The 20,239-nt window shown below is 37.8% G+C and overlaps 1 protein-coding gene and 1 long non-coding RNA gene across 4 annotated transcripts in view; one reads left to right on the plus strand and one right to left on the minus strand.

The window, feature by feature from the left end:
• Nucleotides 1–246: 246 nt before the first annotated feature.
• AHRR (aryl hydrocarbon receptor repressor) overlaps nt 247–20,239 on the minus strand; it is an 82,199-nt gene continuing 62,206 nt past the window's right edge. The window contains exons 5-11 of one of the 2 annotated variants that reach the window (XM_071736932.1): nt 11,341–11,430; nt 9,973–10,102; nt 8,414–8,544; nt 6,892–7,091; nt 5,139–5,209; nt 3,978–4,119; nt 247–1,475 (exon numbers count right to left, since the gene is read on the minus strand). In XM_071736932.1, the coding sequence (XP_071593033.1) occupies nt 356–1,475; nt 3,978–4,119; nt 5,139–5,209; nt 6,892–7,091; nt 8,414–8,544; nt 9,973–10,102; nt 11,341–11,430 (1,884 nt within the window). In that variant the 3' untranslated portion in view covers nt 247–355. Of the gene's footprint in view, nt 1,476–3,977; nt 4,120–5,090; nt 5,210–6,891; nt 7,092–8,413; nt 8,545–9,972; nt 10,103–11,340; nt 11,431–20,239 lie in introns of both variants that reach the window. The other variant, XM_071736931.1, reaches the window with a different exon arrangement.
• Nucleotides 722–5,374, plus strand: LOC139792953 (uncharacterized). 2 transcript variants are annotated; one of them, XR_011724450.1, is made up of 4 exons: nt 722–1,100; nt 2,247–2,330; nt 3,308–3,463; nt 4,970–5,374. It is a non-coding gene; the product is annotated as an uncharacterized lncRNA (long non-coding RNA). The 2 variants fall into 2 exon arrangements; XR_011724449.1 differs by having other exon boundaries at nt 725–1,100; nt 5,109–5,374.

Below are 20,239 nucleotides of genomic sequence, written 5' to 3' on the forward strand. Positions count from 1 at the left end.
AGGAATTAGAAACAGCTAGACCTCGGTAATGAACCATAGGCAAGACAGGAAAGATTATAAAGACAAATTAGCAGGTATACCTGTGCAGTGAGTAATGATTATTTTTTTGTGCCCGAGGTTTTCTCTTTCTTTCTTTCTTTCTTGCCAAAGATCACTGGAGAAGGGTGAGGGGTGGAGTGGGAGGGGGCAGGGTGTGAAGGGTGTGTGTGTCTCTGTTTTTTCTGACACACAGATGCGCACACACACTCAAAATCTTTACACTGGCTTTTAATTTTAGTGACTCGTTTAACCCAGCTGGAGGAGAATCTACAACTTCTTGCTTTTAGCTTTATAAATATTCCAAATGTTATAAAATCTATTGCAAAAATGTACATTCAGTGGTTTTATGAGGCACAGGACCTGCTAATGTATTTTCAGGGAAGCTTGGATGCACTCTGTTCTGCCCACTGCTGGACAGTGGTGGGGAATCCAGGGGCTCACGCTTGATTGCTTGCACCAAGCAGGGGTTTTTAAATTCGCAGGGCATTTTAAAAACCTCATTATTCTGCTCTTTCTCCTCCCCTGGGTTGGGGCTGTAGAAATGGCTGTAGCACACCGTGTGCAGGGGGTTGGGCGTGCTTTCCAAACACCCGGAGGAGTTCTGAGGGCAAAACGGAGCCATCTCCTTGCTACGGGAACTTTTGCAAGATCTGTTCAGGTTTAGGTTGCTGGGATGATTTGCTACGATGCATTGCCAGTTATGTGGAGTGTAAAGGCAATGCCTTGGCTTCTGGCAAGGTGAGGCTGGCTCACAGAGGTCCGGTTCTGTCTTGAGGTGCACTCTATTGGGGTAGCCAAGCACTTGCTTTCTCACCAAGCCATTCTCATCCTGCCAGGCTCCATTTTGTGATGTCAGGTAGTTATCTGCAATGTTTTCGGAATCAGAATCGTATTCTGTTTTGATAGGCATCTCCATGGGAAAGGCTGCATCATAGAGAGACTCTGAGCATGTGAATGGTCTCTGCAGTTTCAGGTGGTCCATTGCATAGTTCTCCACACAACGCTGTTGTACACCTGCATAAGGCTGGCAGCTTTCTGCCCTCCCCCAGTGGGAAGGGCAAGTTGATGCTAAATTTAAGAAACTTTGGTCTCTGTTGTAGAATGGTCCAGCTCTCCTGTTTGAACACATGTTCATTCGTTGGCTCATAGAACAAGAGCTTGAGTTTCTTAAAGTCCAGTTACTGTTTGTGGTGCAGTTGTTTTGGACACTTAAAACTGATGTGTTAGAATTGAGAGGCTCCTCCTGCATAAAACCCTCACCATTTGTTTGAGGCTCAAACTTCACTTTTACATTGTCTTGTTCATTTTTTACTCCTGTCCAGTTAAGATGCTTCCACTGGCCCACAGTTTCAATGGCACTGTTATAGGAAAGTCCCTCCAGGTTTCCTTTCAAACCAGAAAAACTGTTTGGTATCTTCAGCTGTTCATCTTCTTCCCTTTCAATGACAGAAAAAAAACAATCAATGAGAAGTTTCTAAATAGGTGTTTTTTGGGATACAAACAGAGTGGCACAACAGACATTACAAGCGATCCTTTGTACTTAACATGGGACTCTCACAATCTCATCCATATAACACAACCTTTGCATTTTTTTTTGAGAAAAAACATGTTCATGCATGTAGGTGCCAGTGTGTGTGCACAGCTACCTTTCTATGGCACTGTTTCATTTAAATTCTGATATGCATCTACTCTTCCATATCAGGCACACAGATCAAAAATACTTTAAATATTGTCATACAGTATGTTAACTACCTCACACTTTTGTTCTTCCCCTAAAATATATCTAAATAACATGTGCAGAAAAATATAGAGGTAAAAATGTAAAGAGTATCTTAAATAAAAAATATTTTCTTAGCAAGGAATTATTTGGACTCAAAAGAATTTTCCACTCAAAGTGATTTGAGGGAGAACCATGAGGGTCTTATATTTTGAGAAACACAGAGTTATTTGAGGGAAAATAGAATGCCTGAATTAAATGCCCAGAGTAGTCACAGATGTTCATATTGGGCACAAGTTTTTTTTACATGTCTAACCTAATTCAAGTTGTCTTTCATTTCCTAAAATGGACAATGAATTAATTTACTTTCTCTCCAGCTGAACTAGCTCAACAATAGCAAAGAGCTCTGGCAGGGAAAGTTTTGATGTCCAAATCTTCAGGTTCAGGATTTGCCTGGAATTCACTAACATGGTAATTCTCAAACAGACAGGATCAGTGCCATGAAACCACCCCACTTTCCAAACAAGAATTAGCCATCTCAATAAGAAACCAAGCATGAAAATCTGGAGAGCTGGTAAGGGGGGTTAGAAAGCATTTTCTTAGCTCTCAAGAACTTTTTCCTGAGGATGGACCTAATGTGCAAGTACTGGATTTTCCAGTAGAGGGAGTCCATGTTGTTAAGAAGAGAGAATATCCCGCTATAATAAAAGGACACCCAGAAAGAATATTTTCTCTTTTTTTTTCCCCATGAGGTTTTAAATTTTTTCAGTCCTCTGCTAAACAGCATTGTTATTATTGATAGTCTTGAGATGCAAATGGCATGATTAAAGTTTTCTGCAGAACTGGCTCCTTGGGAAATGGTCTACTTGGGAAGCAGTGGACTGAACAAAATACAATAGTCACAAAAGCTTAGACTCCCAAATGAAGAATTTTACAGTGAAATAGTATCTAGAGAAAATTCTCTTAAAGAATGAGCATTTTCAGGAGGACAGCACATGTTTTAACAAAAAAAGTGGCAGTAAGAATGAAGTCTATTGCAGAATATTAGGATAAAGAACTGATTATTATCTCCAAGGCCAATTCTTGCAATATGAGACTGCAGGAACTATCAAGCACAGAACAAGGATCTTAGCCACTCAGACAGTAAAAATGTAACTGAGTAGACTTCAAAGGTCATGCTTCATTACACAAAACCCGATTTAGAAGTAGAGACTTGAATACAAGAAACAACTCCTTTTAATCTGCTTATTAATCCATGTTCATTCCCTCATGTGGCAAGATGATGTTTGTGCTGTCCCAGTAGAGGTGAAGAGTTCCACCACTCTCAGGTGGTAGCTCCTCTGCTTCTGGATACTGGATCCAGTTCACCTGGATAATGCCTGCAAGGGATATCTGCTCTGGAAGCTGAAAGACTTTTTCATTTAGTTCTTTCACCTGCAAGGCATTCTGAAGGAAAAAAACCAGTGATAAGAGCCACATTTTTATCACTGAGACAGATGGTGTACACCTGGTATTTGCTTGTTCAGTCCACTCTCTTATCTCTTTCTTCAGACCAGTTTGAAGAGATACCTCAACAAGTGGAATAGGCAATCCCATAGGGGAAGAAAAGCCTACTAGGGAGGAAAGGATAAAATCCAGAGGAAAGCTCCTCTTTGAATGCAGATCTGTGACATTCCACTCCAGGACTGATCCTACAGCCACCTACATGTATGTATCCACAGACATACAATGAATATGAGCATCTCTGCTTAGATTATGATAAATAACCACAAATAAAAACATGAGCTCAGCTGTCACACAGAAGGAAAAAAAAAAAAAGTCTAATATAATCAAATGTTAAAAAATAGAAAAAACGGGACACTAAACTAATGAAGAGTTTCAGCTGCAAAGTAAAACCCCAAAATACTTTTTTTTTTTTGTTGTTCAAGAAAGTAAAAATGTTAATAATGAAACATTTTGGTTTTGAAGTATTCTGGTTTAGTATGTATGTACACTTGACTTCAGAAGAAAAAAGGACTCCAAAAAATAGATATTGTTTGGGATTATACCAGCCATTTCATATGATCCAAGACAAAAATGGATTTCCATTCTGCAAGTAAATTAAATTCCTCTCATTCAGCTCTTCTCTTAAGTCACTACAGTCCTTTTAAAGATCTCATACTTTAAGACTACCTTAATTTTTCTGAAACTTTTTTTTTAAAGTATTGGAAAACATACTTACTTTAACATTTGCTGTTGTGCAAGGACATATTCTGAGCAACCACTTCGACACAAAAGTTGTGTATTAGCTTGAACCCAGACCCAGTGATCTTCATTTGCCTGTACTTTGACTAGAGAAATGCCATTTTCTCCATTATTTTTTGCTGTAAAATTTAAAAGAAAATCTATTTTTGTATAAGCCGTGTTCAGCATTTTTTCTTAGCTAAATTAAAAGTGAATGTTTGCAGGTTTTTTGCTGCCCTGAAATCACCAACATAGGTAAGTACAAGCTAAAATATGTCACAAAGCTAGGCAAATTCCACTTAAAAAATAAAATTTTAAAAACTTAACGAGCCATTTAAACTGTAACCAAGGATTTTTCAGTATTATTTGTTCACCATAAAAAAAAAACAAAACAAAAAAACCCTACCTCTCAGTAATAGTACGATAACAACAAGAAAATGTTTCTGAAAAATAGGGCTATGACAAAAGAATGGCCTTAAAGAAGTTTAGGGTTTCTAGCAGGTGTGAAAGAAGGCTGACTCTACTCAAGAAGTTGCATGCTGGGGTTACTCTCACTATCAACATTTATTTTATCTATTGTAAAAACTGAAATACAGCAGAGACTCTCATAATATTGCCAGAGCAAACACTGGAAAAACATGAGCCAGAGGTGCAAGGAAATAATGAGTTTTAAAGACAGTATATTCTGATTTCCCTCTGTTTTCTGACATTTGGAAAAAACTAGCATTTGTAATATATTATCCAGTTTTCCTCAGGGAATACTGAGGAATACATATGATATTTATTATGAAGGCTTCCCTATAATCTTGTTAAATTCAGTGATGCCATATTTAGGAAAGTATACTCTGAGTATTCTTATTTGTTATGATTGAATATATATCTATAAACTCAGTATCATGGTATTTCTGCCAACTCCAAAATAGCAGACTAATTCAGTGCTGTTTTTTCAATTGGTCAATTTTTTTTTTTTTTTTTGCATCTTTTTTATAGAAAGGGTTTTAGAGTGAAGAAAAAGAGATCTTTGGGACCAAAGCTCAGAAGACATAACAGGATAAAAGACAAAAAATTTTCTTCATAAACTGTACAAAATCCAGAAGTAATTAGCAGACACCTTTGATTTGGTTTTCAGCAATCTGTAATACATTATTGGAAACTGCACCTTCATGATGAGTGTTTCTTCCATATGATTCTGCTGCTTCACACAGACCTGAATTACCTTTGGAACTGGAGCTGAAGAGGAGAGAAAATATGGCAAATGTCCCATCAGTAAATGATAACACAATAAAATCACAAACTCTGAAAGATATGATCTTCAAGCTGTTGGCCATTAGGGAAGACTTATGGTTTAAATGTATAGGAACCAACACTTAATAATTATCTATGTTTCTTGCATCATTCGTTTGGTCAGACTAGTGTCTGACTGGCATTCTGCATTCATTTAAGAGAAATATTTATGTTTGGGAATATTCTGCTCAAGAATTAATATTTCTTTAAAAGTGAGATTCAGTTTTAATTGAGACAAATGTTGTGTATATTCTGTTCTGCCTACTCCAAGTACATTCAAAGTATGTATATCACACTGACCAGCAGTTAGCATGACTTCAATTTGCAGTGATCATCATATTATTTTAATTACTTTCTTCCAGTTTTTGGTTCAAAATGTGTATTAGAGCTTGGAAAGGCCGCAAAGTCCATGACACTGCTTTACAATTTTTTTCTGTTAAGCCCTTCAGAAAAAAAATGTGCTGTATAAATTTGCCTGCCATCCCTGGCCAGCATGCTTCAGTCCTGAACCAAAGGAAATGCTGAAGTTAAACACCCACTTCATTCTTGTCAAATCCTTTGCCACTCTCCAGTCAATTAGCAAAGCTTAAGTAAAGCACCTCTCCTTCAGGAGCTGAATTCTGATCACCAGCTCATTTCACCTGGGCCATAGAAAAATCAGCAAGTGGAAATATCTTTCCAACTATCTTTTTAAGCCTGTATAGTCCATTATATCAGCCTTCCAGTAATTTAATTTGTGCCAAAAGGATGCACGTTCTAGAACCACATTACATGTCTGGATGGTAAAATCACAGATACACAAGCATATTCTAATTAAAAGCAGAATTATGATGCTGTCAGTCATATCAAGGAGCATTTGGGTTCACAGCAATGGACCACACTGTTGTAAGGTTATATTTAGCCAAACAAGGGAAACCATAATCCTAGCCCCCAAAATATCAACTCAGATTCAATCACAGAAGAAAGATGAACATAAGTGTTAGGAAGGAAATGAGTCAGAACACAATCTGTCCAGATCTGTGGCTGCTACCGAGTGACCAGCCCCAGGCCATTTAATCCAATTGTAGAGTTTTGTGTTCATAAGCCTTCTGCTGTAAAATAAATACATACATCAAATACATCTCATTTGAATCTATGTGAACACACACACACACACACACACACACACACATTCAGCTTTGTAAAGTCTTCCTTCTCCCTTGCTTCCTACTAAAAAACCCAACTAGAAGTAATTTTGCTACCAGAAGATGCTGAAATTTCAGCCTCTTGGCAGACATACTTTTTCTTTTCCACTTTTACAAATAGTTGAATGACTTACTGTGTTGGTGATTTCTGAAGGTTAGGGAGGTATCCTAGCTCTCCAATTTTTATATAAAATTATGTATAAAGTAATGTAATACTTAATGTCTGTTCTACGTAAAGTATGTTACATGACATTGTTACGTTACATTACATTGCATTATATTTACCATGTATTATATTGTGAACCTCAGCTAAATTATTCACTTTTCTAAGAAAGAGTTTTAAAATAGAGAGTTATTTAGACTAATCTGTGCTTTTTCCATGCTTAATAAACACAAAGCTCATAGTATACTTTACTAACTGCTAAAAGATTAATTTGAAAATACTTTGTATTCACTGCTGCTGCATCATCAGCTTTGTGTTTTGCTTTCACAAGCAAGCTTTTCATCTTCATCTCTGTCACGGAAGGGAGCAGAAGTGGTACCACGATGCAGAATAAGGACAGCTGAGGTGGCAGTACTGTTCCTGATGAGGATTTCTTCCTTTGTCCAAAAAGAAACTTCAGTTTGCCTTGAAACTGCATTGTCTGTCATACAAAAGAACAATGGTATTATCTTAAGCATCTAGTGTATAAAACTTGTAAATGTTAATACAACCTATGGACCAAAACCAGTTTAGAAAAAGGGATAAAACATAAGAATTTCATTGACTTCATACAATTTAAACCATGCCATTTCAGAGGCATGTAAGTGAAGGTACTATCAAGTGTAAAACAAGACACTTTGGGATGATCTTTGTTTTTTGATCTCCTGTGTACTTAAAGTAGAAGCTCCCCATTATGTTCTGCTTGCCAAGACCAGCAGCTATGGTGGTGCTAACATCTCTTTCCTCTGAGCCTCATTCTCAAGCTGGAACTTTAAATTTTTCCATGCTCTGGTCTCTCCAGTGAGGTGGCTTCTGAGTTTCTTCCCTCTTGTCCTGCACTTGTACTGGGAAGCTGTTGAATTGCCATAACCCAAGGGCTGAGCAGGAAGGCACCAAGGGAAAAGATATTCCCAAGGTATCCAGATCCAAAGTACCTAGCTTGGAAGGAGCCATCTATCCCTGCCTCTAATCTCCATAGAATCAGAAGGCAGAGATCAAGCTAATAGCAAGCTGCTGCCTCTCAGTGAAAAACTACCTACCACAAAATGACCAGGGAAAAATAAGCCCATTTGTGTTTGGGCCTTTTTCAGAGCTACAACATTAAAGCAGAAATGCAGAAACAAGAGAGTGGTACAACTGTTCAGACCTACAGTCTTCCAGCAAATGACATCTGAGACAGCAGTTGCATTTTGCTGTCTCATGCTGATCTCTCATTTTCTCTGTGTGTGCCATAGTTTGTTGTAAGAAGAAACAGTCCTGGTATGTCCTAGGCAAGTGAGGATGTGATTTCCAGGAATAAGCCACTTTTAGTAAGCCTATTTGAGGAGCAGGTGAGAGACATTCTAATTCTCCTTTTTATTATTAAAAGACCCTTCACAAAAGAGGAAAGTGGATCATTATTATGCCTGTTCCTTAAAGCAAGTATTTTGTGCTTAGATGTTTGTCATTGAAACTCAGGCTTGCCACCCTTGTGCTAGGCCCAGTACAAAGCAAGGACAGATTGTCCAAAAGAACTTAAAACATGAAAGTTCATAAATTCTTTCAGTTTCAAATATTACAACCTTCTTTCCTCCCAACATTCTTTCCACATATCACTAAATGTCTTCAGGTGTTTCTCGATAGTGCTCAGCAAATGAAAAGTGTACCCTCTCCACAGGTCTCCCCAATATTTATGTTCAATATTAATGTTGAAATATTTTTCATATGAAGTAATTAAAATCTATTATGTCTTGACTACAATTCTCTAAGTGAAATTATACTTACAAGGAAGCCTGAAGTACTGTCCAATAAGCAGCGAACTCGACAGATGAAACATCGTGTTAAGAAGGAAGAATAATCTGGTGTGCTGCCATTTTCTTGTGCTTTAAACAGTGTACTGAGGAAATATTCTTCTCCTAGGAACAACAGTGGAGGCAATACATATCAGATCACACTAAGAAAGAATAAAAATGTTCTGTTGCTAATTGAAGAAGCTGTTATGGAAATTGCTAAAATTACTCTATGGAAGGATGAATATTAAATTGTATCATATACAGATGCATCTGCATATGCTCTTCCAAAAGAAAAAAGAAAACCTCTACTGTGGCACTGAGGTGAGTTTCTTGAGATACTGAGGGTTTTATTTCCTGAGTGTTTGTGATTTTTTTAAGGATGCAAAGCAGCATAACAGCTGTCTCTGGTTTTGAGTTCAAAGATCACAGAAAATACATTAGAAAAAAAAGGAATAAAATGAGGGAAAATGCTAATGCAAGGAAAAAAAAAACAATGAACATACAGTGGCTGATTAGCTAATGTTCAGCTCTTGCCTCTTTGATTTTTAATGAAGTATTTTACAAATCTGAACTACAAGTGCATAGCTTTTGAAATACTGCTTTCCCAAAATACACCAGCATTTATGCAGAATTATGAACTCAGGAACTGAAATTCTCCACAGTATATGTTAGGACAAAAATTCCAGATGTTTGTAGCTTTTAGTAGTTCTAAAGATTCATGCACATTGTTTTGTTTTCTGCATGCTTCCTTCAAAATCCTACAAAGCTCCTCGTATATCTGTGAGACTTGCAAAACACAGAAACTGCAGGAAATTCAACCAGTTTCATGACTATGTTTCTGAGGACTTTGTAAAGTCTGTGAAGGACTGCTTGCAGGTTTCTCCTCACCCTTCTGGAATCTGTGCTTTCTCAATTTCTTTCCTCCGCTACTTTCTCAGCTTCCGGTAAAAAACATTTATTTTTTCTGAAAGCAATAACTACATAGTTTACAACATCAACCTTATTATATTTTCTGTATTTGTGATTTCAGATTAACACCTCATGTAGGAGAAACTTTGAGAACACATATCAACCTGCCATCCTCAGGAATACAGACACAGAGGAAAAAACCTGTTGTTAAACCCACTTTTTCCTCCAGAATCTGTCCAGGTAACTTTGCATGGGAAAATCAACAGCAGAATCTGATGTGGCTTCTGTGGTACAAAAATATTTTGGGGGGAGTTTTTTGCATTAATGAGAGAAATACTGATGTCCTGGTCAGTATGAACAACAGGTTGGTAGGAGGAACAAAAACTCTGTTCATCCTAGATGGATAATATTAATTAAAGAAAAATAAAGAACACTTCAACTTTCTAACCTCAGTATCACACACTACCTTATATATGTCAAGGATCAGCAAGAAGTGTCATCTATGGGATGGAAACATTATAAATTGCCATTATGCAGCTTTCCAGTGAAGTTTTGACATGGAACAGACATGGGTGTAGGTGGAGTACAATCCTAACTTTATACACTGGTGCCTGTGTTTTCCATCAGCATGTACAATCCCACCTGTTTCTGTTTGTAGTTGCTGTCCAGACAACATCTGGGGAGGATTCATGGCCCAGTGCAGTTGTCTACAGAAATCCTGGCGATCATCCACGTGAATGTAATCATATATGTTTTGGTGCATTACATCAGTCTGAAACAATTACAACAAGAAATGTTTAATTTGTAAGTGTAGGGGGGCAGACATTTAACTTTAGGTTAATACTTTCCTTCACTTAATGACTAAGTACCTTCAAATCAGAGATTGAGGAAAGTTATTTCAGAGGCCCCTGTTTTTCATGTCTGCCTCTTGATTTCACATCCTTAGATGATTCTTTTGATTCTGAACTCCTTTGTGTATTTGCTAACAGGAATCATTAAAAAGTCCAAGAGCAGCCAGTGACAAGTGGCATTCCCAGGGACTGATGCTGGAACCAACTCTGTTTAATTCCTTGATTAGTGGATGATGGGAGAGAGTGCACTCTCATCAGGTCTGCAGAGGTTACCAGCTGGAGGGAGCAGGACAGCTACTCACACCTTGACAGGCTGTGAAAATGGGCTGACAGGAACATCAGGAAGTTCAACAAAGGCAAAATTCTTTCTGATTTTGGGTACCCAAAGATAAAAGATATTGGCTTATCCGAGTGATCCCAGAAGGGTGCCACCAAGACACTCCAGAGAGCTGGAGCACAGTGACATATCAGGAGAGGAAAGAACAGGGTTTGTTCAGCTTGAGGAAGGGGGAATTCTTCAGGAAGAACTTAGTGCTGTCTATCTCAACCAAGTGAGTGGGAGTAGAGAAAACAAAGACTTAGTCTTACTCTCAGAAGAGCAAAGTGTGAGGGCAAGAAGGAATAGACGCAAGTTGCAACACGGGAAACTGGGACTTGATATAAGTGAAAAAAGATTATAGTCAGAGCGGTTAAACACTGGAATGGGTCTGGAATGCCAGAGGGCTCAGAGAAACTCAAATCTTGACTAGATGAGTCCTGAATCAACCTGCTCTAGCTGGATCTGTTTTGAGCAGGAGGATGGACTTGATGACCTCAAAAGGTTCTTTCTAACTACAAGGTTCCGTCATTCTGTAACTTTGAAATGTATTTATTATATTCAGGCAACCAGTCTAGAAAAGCAGCATCTATTGAAATTGAAAGAAAACTTTTAGCTAAATCTTATTTTCGTTATAGACCTTATTTCTGTCAACAAAGGCTTTACAAAAGGAACATTACAAGAAATTAATCTTCACCTGTCAGATGGCCAAAAGAAAAACAAAGTGACATGGGCAAGCCAACAGAGTGATGAATTTTAGAGAGCCAGTAAGCACGAGTTGCTACAACGAAGTCATTACAAGGACAGTGACTAAGTATTCTAAATATTTCTTAACATATTTACCTGATGAAACCCTAGATAGTCCACAATTGTCGATGACGCATAGAATATCATCCCATCTGCACTCACCACCAATGCAAAGCCATTCAGTGACTGAAGAATGGAAAATAAAATAATTAAAAAGATAATCAGAAAACAAATAGTAAAATATGTATAAAGTGAATATTCTAGATATGAAAAGATCACTCTGCAAAAATGTTGGACATCCATTTTTTGCAGAAAAGCCTTTTCTTCCCTAACATGAAAAGAATTAATAACAATTCAGAACATGCTTTTTTTCTTTTTGAAAAAGTTATGATAGCTGATTACTATGTAACTAACACATTGCTAGTTGTCACAGTTTAACAGGTCAAACCAGGACACTATTTTTTCATCTACTTTAAATTTATTTTGTCATTAACTAAATGTTTGTAATTAATTCATTTTTTAATAGCAAGTATCAACTGCTTTTTTTCCTTTTAATTTATAGCATCACAATCCATAATAATGGTTGTGAATTTATATGCATTGATAAGTATAGATAATATAATAATCTCCAACAAGAAAATTAAATACATGTGTTGTGGTAGCTTTGACTTTAAAATTGAATGTGTGTTTTAAAGTAATATATATATACATACATACATAGAATAAATTGCATAAATGCAGTGAATATAAAAAGTAGGCAATAAATACTTCACTAATATAGATCAACGTTTTGTCTAGAAAAATACTACATTAATTCTAAAGGATTCAGTGATGCAAGGAAAGCAACCAGAGAAATAATAAAAAAAACGTAAGGATTAAATGAAATACATGATCCAATATACTGCATGCAGTATGATTAATTTTGCCTCTCTTCCCTTGGTAAAGATTCAGTAAGATATCTTCACTCCAGCAGACTTGCATTCCAAGGTAGTTTAGATGATCCTTTCATGTGATGGCTTTGAGGTCTTTCAAGACTGCAGTTCAAATAGCTTCTGCTGATATACTGCTATATTATTATTATCCTTGCTTCACCTTTCTCTTATTTACTGTTGTAGTGATGTGCCTATTAATCTTGAGTTAATCCTGAAGCACAATGAGGGCAGATTTTCAATTGCTCAGTAACCAGATACTCTGGCATATTTTTGTGAGCTTGGTTCTCTTTTTTGGTTCCTAAATAAAGACCAGATTTCCAAGACTGCTCGAAGCCTGTTCCCACTGTGACAATGGTGGGCAGAATTTCAAGAGTTCAGTGTACAATAGGCCAACCTCACAAGAACATTTGGCCCCAGTCATAAAAGTGGAGCACCTTTGGAAATGTGGCCCAGTAGGACTATACCTGGCCAGGTGCTCTGCATCTCAAAGAACCTGTGAAATGGCGACTGGAGAAATTTAGTGGAGAGGCTGCAGTGGCTCACCTGTGTTTGGAAAGAGCTGGAGCACCAACTGATGGAGTCAGTTGAGTGCTGATTGTACCTTGTTTAGAACAGTTGAGGGCAAACCATGTTCAGCTGCAGGTCAGCTCCACTGATACAGATCCTTCCCAGAATAACCATTATCTCTGCCTGGTTGGCTTTGTGTTGAACACCAGTTATCCCCGATGACTCTTCAAGCACAAAGAGCTGTGGGACTGGTGCTATTTTCTGCTCTTAGTTATGCACAAAATCATTCCGGCACCTCACCAACCAGAAGACAATGTGTCAAGATTTCTACATCTTCACATCTGTGCCTTTCCCTGTGCTAAGAGGAGCCTCCATAGATGGTATCTGTCATAACCATTTCCAATGTCAAGTGTAGACAAGAAAGCATTTTTGGCATCTTGTCTCTTTGGACTCATCTTCACAGCAATGAAACCATCAGTGATGTGATGTTAGGAATTTTATTACATTTTGAACATCTGGCAGGCCTTTTAATTTGAACAGACTAAAACTTTCCACAAAGATAACCATAGGGCATTTTAAAGGAGCTCTTTCATGCAGATGTCTGTGGCTGTTACCATGCATGTCCCAAAAGACTTTCAGTCCTGCCCATGCAGCTGGGGCAGGTAGAAGCTAAGAACATTAAAGAACTTTCCTTAACCTAATCAAGTCAATGCATCAAGCCCTATCTGGGAAGACTTTAAAAATGACCACAAGATCTGATCAAAGAATCTCACACGGTATCATGCTCAATATCCTTAAAATGTCCTTTCTGTTGTTCTGCAGGCAAGCTGAAACTTTTCAGCATACGTAGGAAATAGATGGGGAAGCAACTGACTTTGCCAAGGATTGTTTTTATTAATCAAGAAAAAAATACTCCTATTCAAAAACAAATCTATCTAACATATGGGTCCATACTATTTAGGTCCAGCCATGTACTCTAAAAGATCAATCTCCATCTTTAAGATGTCAGAATGCAGGCAGCTTTTTCTTTACACAAGTTTTCCTTCCACAAGGCCAGTTGGTATGGAGACGGTGCAACAGTTTGTAAAAATGGGAAGGGAAAATGGGACCAGGTGTATTTCTAAGGGTTTAGATTTCTGGACTGACAACTACATCTGTAAGGCTGAAGGAGGTATTAAGAAAGAGTGGGAGAGAACAACAGGAAAGAAGTCCTGGGAAAGTTCAAGGAGCCATGTGTTTAAATTAAGCCAGAAACAGGTATGGATTTGAGAGACGTGTATAAATTAAGAGAATTACAGACTTCCCCTTCTTTGTTTTTGTTTTGTTCTCAAAATGCTGATCTACTTTTCCGAGTTACATCTCTTAACCAAGCACTGCCTGGTTTTCATGACCTGAAACGCAGACATCAGATGCTCTGCCCTGTGGGCAGGAAAAGCAAAACCCACTTTGGTGCAACAACAACTTTTATGGAGCCACATGAAGCTATTGAGGATTAACACAAACTCCATGTGTCTAAACCACATTTTAACTGGGAAACCTGCTGCTTCAACCACACTGGGAAGAGACGAAACAAACATGGAGTAAAACTTCAGAACCACTGAGTCTTACTCATGACTGCAGTTTTTTTCTGTTTTCTCAGTAATACCCTAAAGCACAGTTCACTTTAGGGAAACCTGACATACTTAGTACAGAAGACTGAATAGAGTAAGAGCTGGGCTGAGATTTCTGATTTTCTTGCCTGCTTACCACAACTGGAGAAAAGGAGGAGGGCTTTTGCTAGCATAGGTCTGGTACCCCAGAAGTGAGTAGTCATGATTGCAAATTAGTAGTAAAAGTAGTAGTTCTTCTGACCTCTGAAGTCGCTGTCTAAGGAATCATATATGACTCCATGATCAAGCCCTTTAGAGTAACACTGCATAGAGATTTTCCATGATTCTGGCCAGAATTCTGGTGATTTATTAGACTGAGTGGGAGAAGGAGCGAGCTTCCGTCCATGGGAATGAACATAAACTAGTCCCAGACTTTTTGTTCTAACGTCTCACGTTAACCAGGATGACAAGCCTGTGGCTTCACTTATGATTTTTAACATTATCAGTTACTGAAATAAAATTCTCATTGATAGCTTTCTCTTGTAAGAACAGGAATGGGAGAAGCAGCATCTGCCTGGCTCACTGATAAACTGCAGGGAGGAAAAGGGAAAGAGGCTGTGGACCAGCCTCATCACCCTGCAGTCTGTGCTCCTGCCATAAGTACGTGTCTGCCCAGAACACAGAGGAGACAGCACAAAGTAATGGGAACCCTCACCACTTCACTATTAATTTTGGTATAAGTAATGGAAAGCCTAAAAGGAGGCCTCTTGGATTTCGGAGAGGAAGTAATGGAACCCCACAGCTCAATGTCAGTATCATTTGCTTTGTGTGCAACTGGTATGGTTTTTATCGACTAAGAACTTTTATCACCTATCAACTTTTATCACTTACATCCTATCACTGTTTTTAATATTAGCAATTTCACAGAATCACAGGGTGTTTTAGGTTGGAAGAGAGCTCCAGGATCATCCAGTCCAATCCTTGACCAAAACCGTAATTTGCATGCACTGAGACAAATCCACAGAAACACACAGCCACAGATATTAGCATGGAGATTAAAACTTTTGTATCAAAAAACAGCTAACTTGGAATCTGAAAAAAATACATGGTTATAAACTGCCATTTGGTAAACCATACGGATTCAATGACAGATGGAATTTCTAATCCAGGATAATAGCTGAAACATGTGAGACAGACTGAAGCATGGATTGCGAACATTTGTTTGTTTGTGTTTGGCTTTTTAAAAACATTACGTGAGTTTTCTACATCGTACTTAAGAAATAAAATTGCGGGGTTTTTTTCCTGAATGGAAAAAGGAAAAAAAAAAAAAAAAAAAAAAAAAAAAGAGCTTGGCACCAGGCAGGGGCCTGTGTTCCTTTGAAACAACATGTACATCCAATTATGCACTCACGAATAGCTGCACCTGCTACTGAAACAAAAAACAATTAATCTGTCAGTTCAAAGAAAGTACAACATTATTTTAGTGCCTGCAGTAGCTGTGAGATGAAAGTTATCAGCTCCTTCCAATAAGAAGTTTTTGAAACATTACTAGTCAAGAGGTTCTCTTTGGGAATGAAGGCAAACATTTTGAGGAAGATAGGACTTCCTTTGGCAAGATCCTTTATATATCCTGATATTTTTTTCTTGTCTCATAGCAGAAAATCAGCCAGCAAATACTTCAAAGATATTTTGGTCAAGGTCATGGCATAGTAAAAATAAGGGGGGGAGGAAGGGGGATGGAGTAAGGGGGGAAGAGAGAGAACAAATTCCAAGCCACATTTCTCTTATTATTCTTCCTTGAAATAAAGGAAAATTCACTAGCATTAGGTCTCCAGAGACCATGTTACTATGGTTACCAAACTACAACAGTCAAGGCCTGCAGCCATGCCTTGCTTTGAACAGATTTTTAAGTCACGCAACTTGGGTACTAAATTTCCAGGGTCAGTTGGATTGCAGTTTATCTGGAACAGCTTCATTTAACAGTGGATCACAGGGGTTTTGCATCCGAAGTGGGATGGGGCCATTTTCTGGTGATCTAAATAAGTAACTATTTCAAAACTCTGGAAATCATATATTTGTTCTTGTCTTATGAGTATCAGGAAGAAAATGCAGACAGTTAATGTGTCTTCTGTCTTTAACTGTGCTGTTTAGTGAATCAGTATTTCTTTCCACTGGTGTTTTTAGTAGTCACAATTGCCCTTCTCAAAAATCCCTCTGGAATCCCTGGGGTTCTCTTTATAAACTGAAAAAAAAAAAGAAACTCTTGCAGAACCCTGAAATAAAACCCCGCATAAAAGACTATTCAGAAATACCGAATCTGGTGACATCAGGATATGGCCTTTGCTCAACAAGTACAGTATATCTTCACCCTCTGGACTTTTATGTATTTCTCTAGTATCTACAAAGCAACTTCAAAAGGAGTATTTCTGTGAGTAAGCACTATTGCATGGAAAAGGGGGGTGGCAGAATTGTTTTTAGCATTTAGTTTTGATCAAAGGCTTGCGTGTACTGCCTAATTTTCAGGCAAAAGAAACAAAACAGAAGATGAATTTCCATCATTTGAGCCAGGGAAGAAAGTTAATCCTGAAGGCTAAAGCCCACAGTCTTGAGTTTATATGGGAAGCGTTTCAGAGGAAAAGTGTTCAGTTTAACAGATTGGTTTTCATAGACGGAAGAAACATTTATTTTCAAATAAAAAGAAATAAAGACATATGATCATTATAACACTTTCACTCTCCTTGTCTTCCCAGGTAAAACGAAGTTCATGTTCCTGCCTATCTACTTGAGCCAGGATATCACTTCAGGCTCCTTAAAGACAGTGTGGAAATTCATCATCTAATGCTGTGCCACCCAGAACAGGGCTCAACAAAATCCTTGAAGATTATTCACATTGCCAGAATTTGAGCCTTGGCCCTCCCACCTATTGTCAGAAGTAAAAGCTGTGCTATCTGAAAATCACAGATGATTGTGAACCATTCAGCTGATGAAATATCTCATTGTATCAGTTTTCAGTATCCCATCTCTTCAACCATGGAATTAGGGAAGCTTTGGAAATAACTTGTTGTTATGTGTAGGTCTTCAGTCTAAAGAGGGAGCTGGAATGCTGTAGCTCGTCAAGAGGCAGCAGACAAAAGTGGCCTCCTGGAAACCAGTTAGGAAAATGTAAGTCATTGAGCTCTGGTAATTGTGAGCTATAAACTTCCAAGCAAACATAGTAGTTCCCTGGAGGGTGAGATTGTAATGTGAGCACACATGTAAGCGAATTTTAAACCATGGTGATGTTGGTTTTTATTTGCTTGATATGTAATAAGCATTGGACACAACCAAGAACAACTTTGCCTTTAAAATGCATTTGATTGCATGATGCAAAATTGTAAATGTAGTTTTTCTTCCTGTATGCCCTCCTTCCAAGCTAAGCTTTTGTAAAAAAAGTTTGCTTAGTCCACATCAAGTTCTTGGAGTGGGGCCTCTCTTCCTTACTGTGTGCACGAACCACCAGCCTCTAGTGAGCCTGGAGCCTCAAAACCACCAACTCTGGCCAAGATGGTACCAAGGAAGAAGAGCTGAAGCACCATTTGACTTTTTATATGCAGAAAGTTGATGTGCACTCTAGGAAGAGAGACATCCGAATTGAATCCCATAGTTTTCACAAGTGTTAAACACTGGAAATGAGAATACAGAGTGAAGCAGTACTAGTGGTTTTGTTGCTGCAAAAGTGAATTCATGGGTGACACCAAACACCTCCATACAAATTTGTTATATGGCATGTCTGTTTAGAATAAACACCAACAATAACTGCTATTGATGGAAAGATTTGATGGATTTTTTGGGTCTTACTATAAAAAAATGTAACGAGGATTTCATACAGAAGTGAGCATATGAATACCACCTGGGATTAATGGACATTGTGTAAGTACTTGAGACTATTTATAGTAAACTAGAGAAGAAGAATATTCAAAAGATTAATTCTAAAATTGTCACCAAAATGCACATTTTATTTATTAACACATAGACATACGGTTTTTTTTTATTACTGGCTATGCTAGGGAGTACCCAAATGAGTAACATGTCATCTACCTTAGCAATTATCATGAAGTTCTGACTAGAATTTGACATAAACTTTACATATTTTCCTTTAGCGTCCTCAATAATAATCATGTTTTACCCATAATGGAAACCTACTGACAAGGCTCTTCAACAAATATTATGACCTGGACTACACTTAGAAGTAGAAGCAATCTCTGTATTGATTTATTCAGATTCTCATTTCACTTCCTCAAAAGCAGATGTTGTATCCACAGATGGAAGCAAATCTGGGGCAATATCGTATCTTCAGAGCAAGTTCAGCCCATCATTCTTTCCGAGTTCTGCAGCTGCTTTGGGCTTTTTAGTCTTCTCTTCAACAATTTCAATATAGAAAATGCAAGCCTGATTAATTCCATTTGAGAAGACTGAAAATGAAGCTTTAGTTGCTCACTGCTCTGCACTTGTAATAACGAATTTAGTTAAATTGCCTTTGCAATAAGAAATGTAGTAAGATTACCCATTATCTTCCACAGAAATAACTTACTGAAAAGAATTTCGAGTAATATTTATCCAACATGTTGGACAATTAGACATATGTAAGCACCAAATGTCTGGATTTTTTCTTGGTGTTATTTACATGTAAGTGCGTCAAGTCCTGAAGAGGAGAAGCCGTCATAATATTCCATTCACAGCTGACTTTTATTTGTACTTGCAAACTGTTAAATGAGCATGAATAGCAGACATCTCTTGCTGTAAGGAATCAAAGCCCGAAGGACACAATGTTGCAGCCTATATACTTTAAACAGAATGTGGCATCCTTATTTCAGAGCACTGTTTTCCTGTGTATTTAGCACTATATTTCACATTTTCTAACGAAAAGCTCTTTCGGGGATGAGGAGTTGAGAGAAACAATCTGTATTTTGCATTCTATTCAATAATATAGATAAACCAGCTTCTTAAAACGTAATTTCAGGTCGGTGGAGTTTTTAGGGAGTGTGGCATTTCTGAATTTGACTCCTGGAACAGTCTTACTGTGGTAGTTATCATCTTATGCAGGTTTTGTGTCCTGTAAATGTTCTGTATAAAACCCTGTCCCACACTGGCAGCTGGCATGAATTCTGTTATTGATGTGTTATGATGACCCAGAGAAGCAAGCAATATTTTCTCTAATCTATCAATCAAGTGAATGACAGTGGACCATTTGGAAAGAGCTAAGGATGGAAACTTAGAGACAGGTCCTTAAACAGCAGCAACGACTGCAAACCTTAAAAACCTTAAGGTGAGTTATAGATTAGATGAACCCTTCCCCACAGCCCTTCTGCAAGCCTCTGCTTCAGTTCAAGCAGTCATTTGGTTTTTTATTACAACAACAACAAACAAAAAAAAAAAAAAAAAAAAAAAAAAAAAAAAAAAAAGGAAAAAGAAAGAAGAAAAAAAAAAAAAAGGCCTATCTCAGTTGCTGGAAAATTCTGGGGGCCTTATGATACCAGGAGGAGGAGCAAAGTTGTAAAACACATGGGGGTAAATGCCTGCTGTTGGCCACCATCAGCTTTTGCAGCTAGGAATTCCTGGGAGAACTGCAATTACAGTGGGATAAAAAACTCTTTCATTTTGATTTTTTTCTTGTCACAAAGTGGCAGGGATATTTAATATCAGAATGATCGTGATTTCTCTTGAAGTTCCTGGAACAGGAACAGAACTATTTGAAGGCTGCTTTATCTGTCCTCCGGTCTCCAAATCAGTACTATACCCTTCATAATAGGAAACTATGTTTAATGGTCAGCATCATACTTTTTAATAGCAGCTTTCTATTCAGTTCAAACCCACCAAACAGCACATAGTAAAATTGGAATGTGCCCAGTATTTTTTTTTTTTTTTTGAAACCTTCATAATCACCAAAGAAAATCACTTCACATTTGCAGAAATTTATAAGGCAACAGA

Source organism: Heliangelus exortis, chromosome 2 (assembly GCF_036169615.1).
Source record: "Heliangelus exortis chromosome 2, bHelExo1.hap1, whole genome shotgun sequence".
Lineage (NCBI taxonomy): Eukaryota > Metazoa > Chordata > Aves > Apodiformes > Trochilidae > Heliangelus > Heliangelus exortis.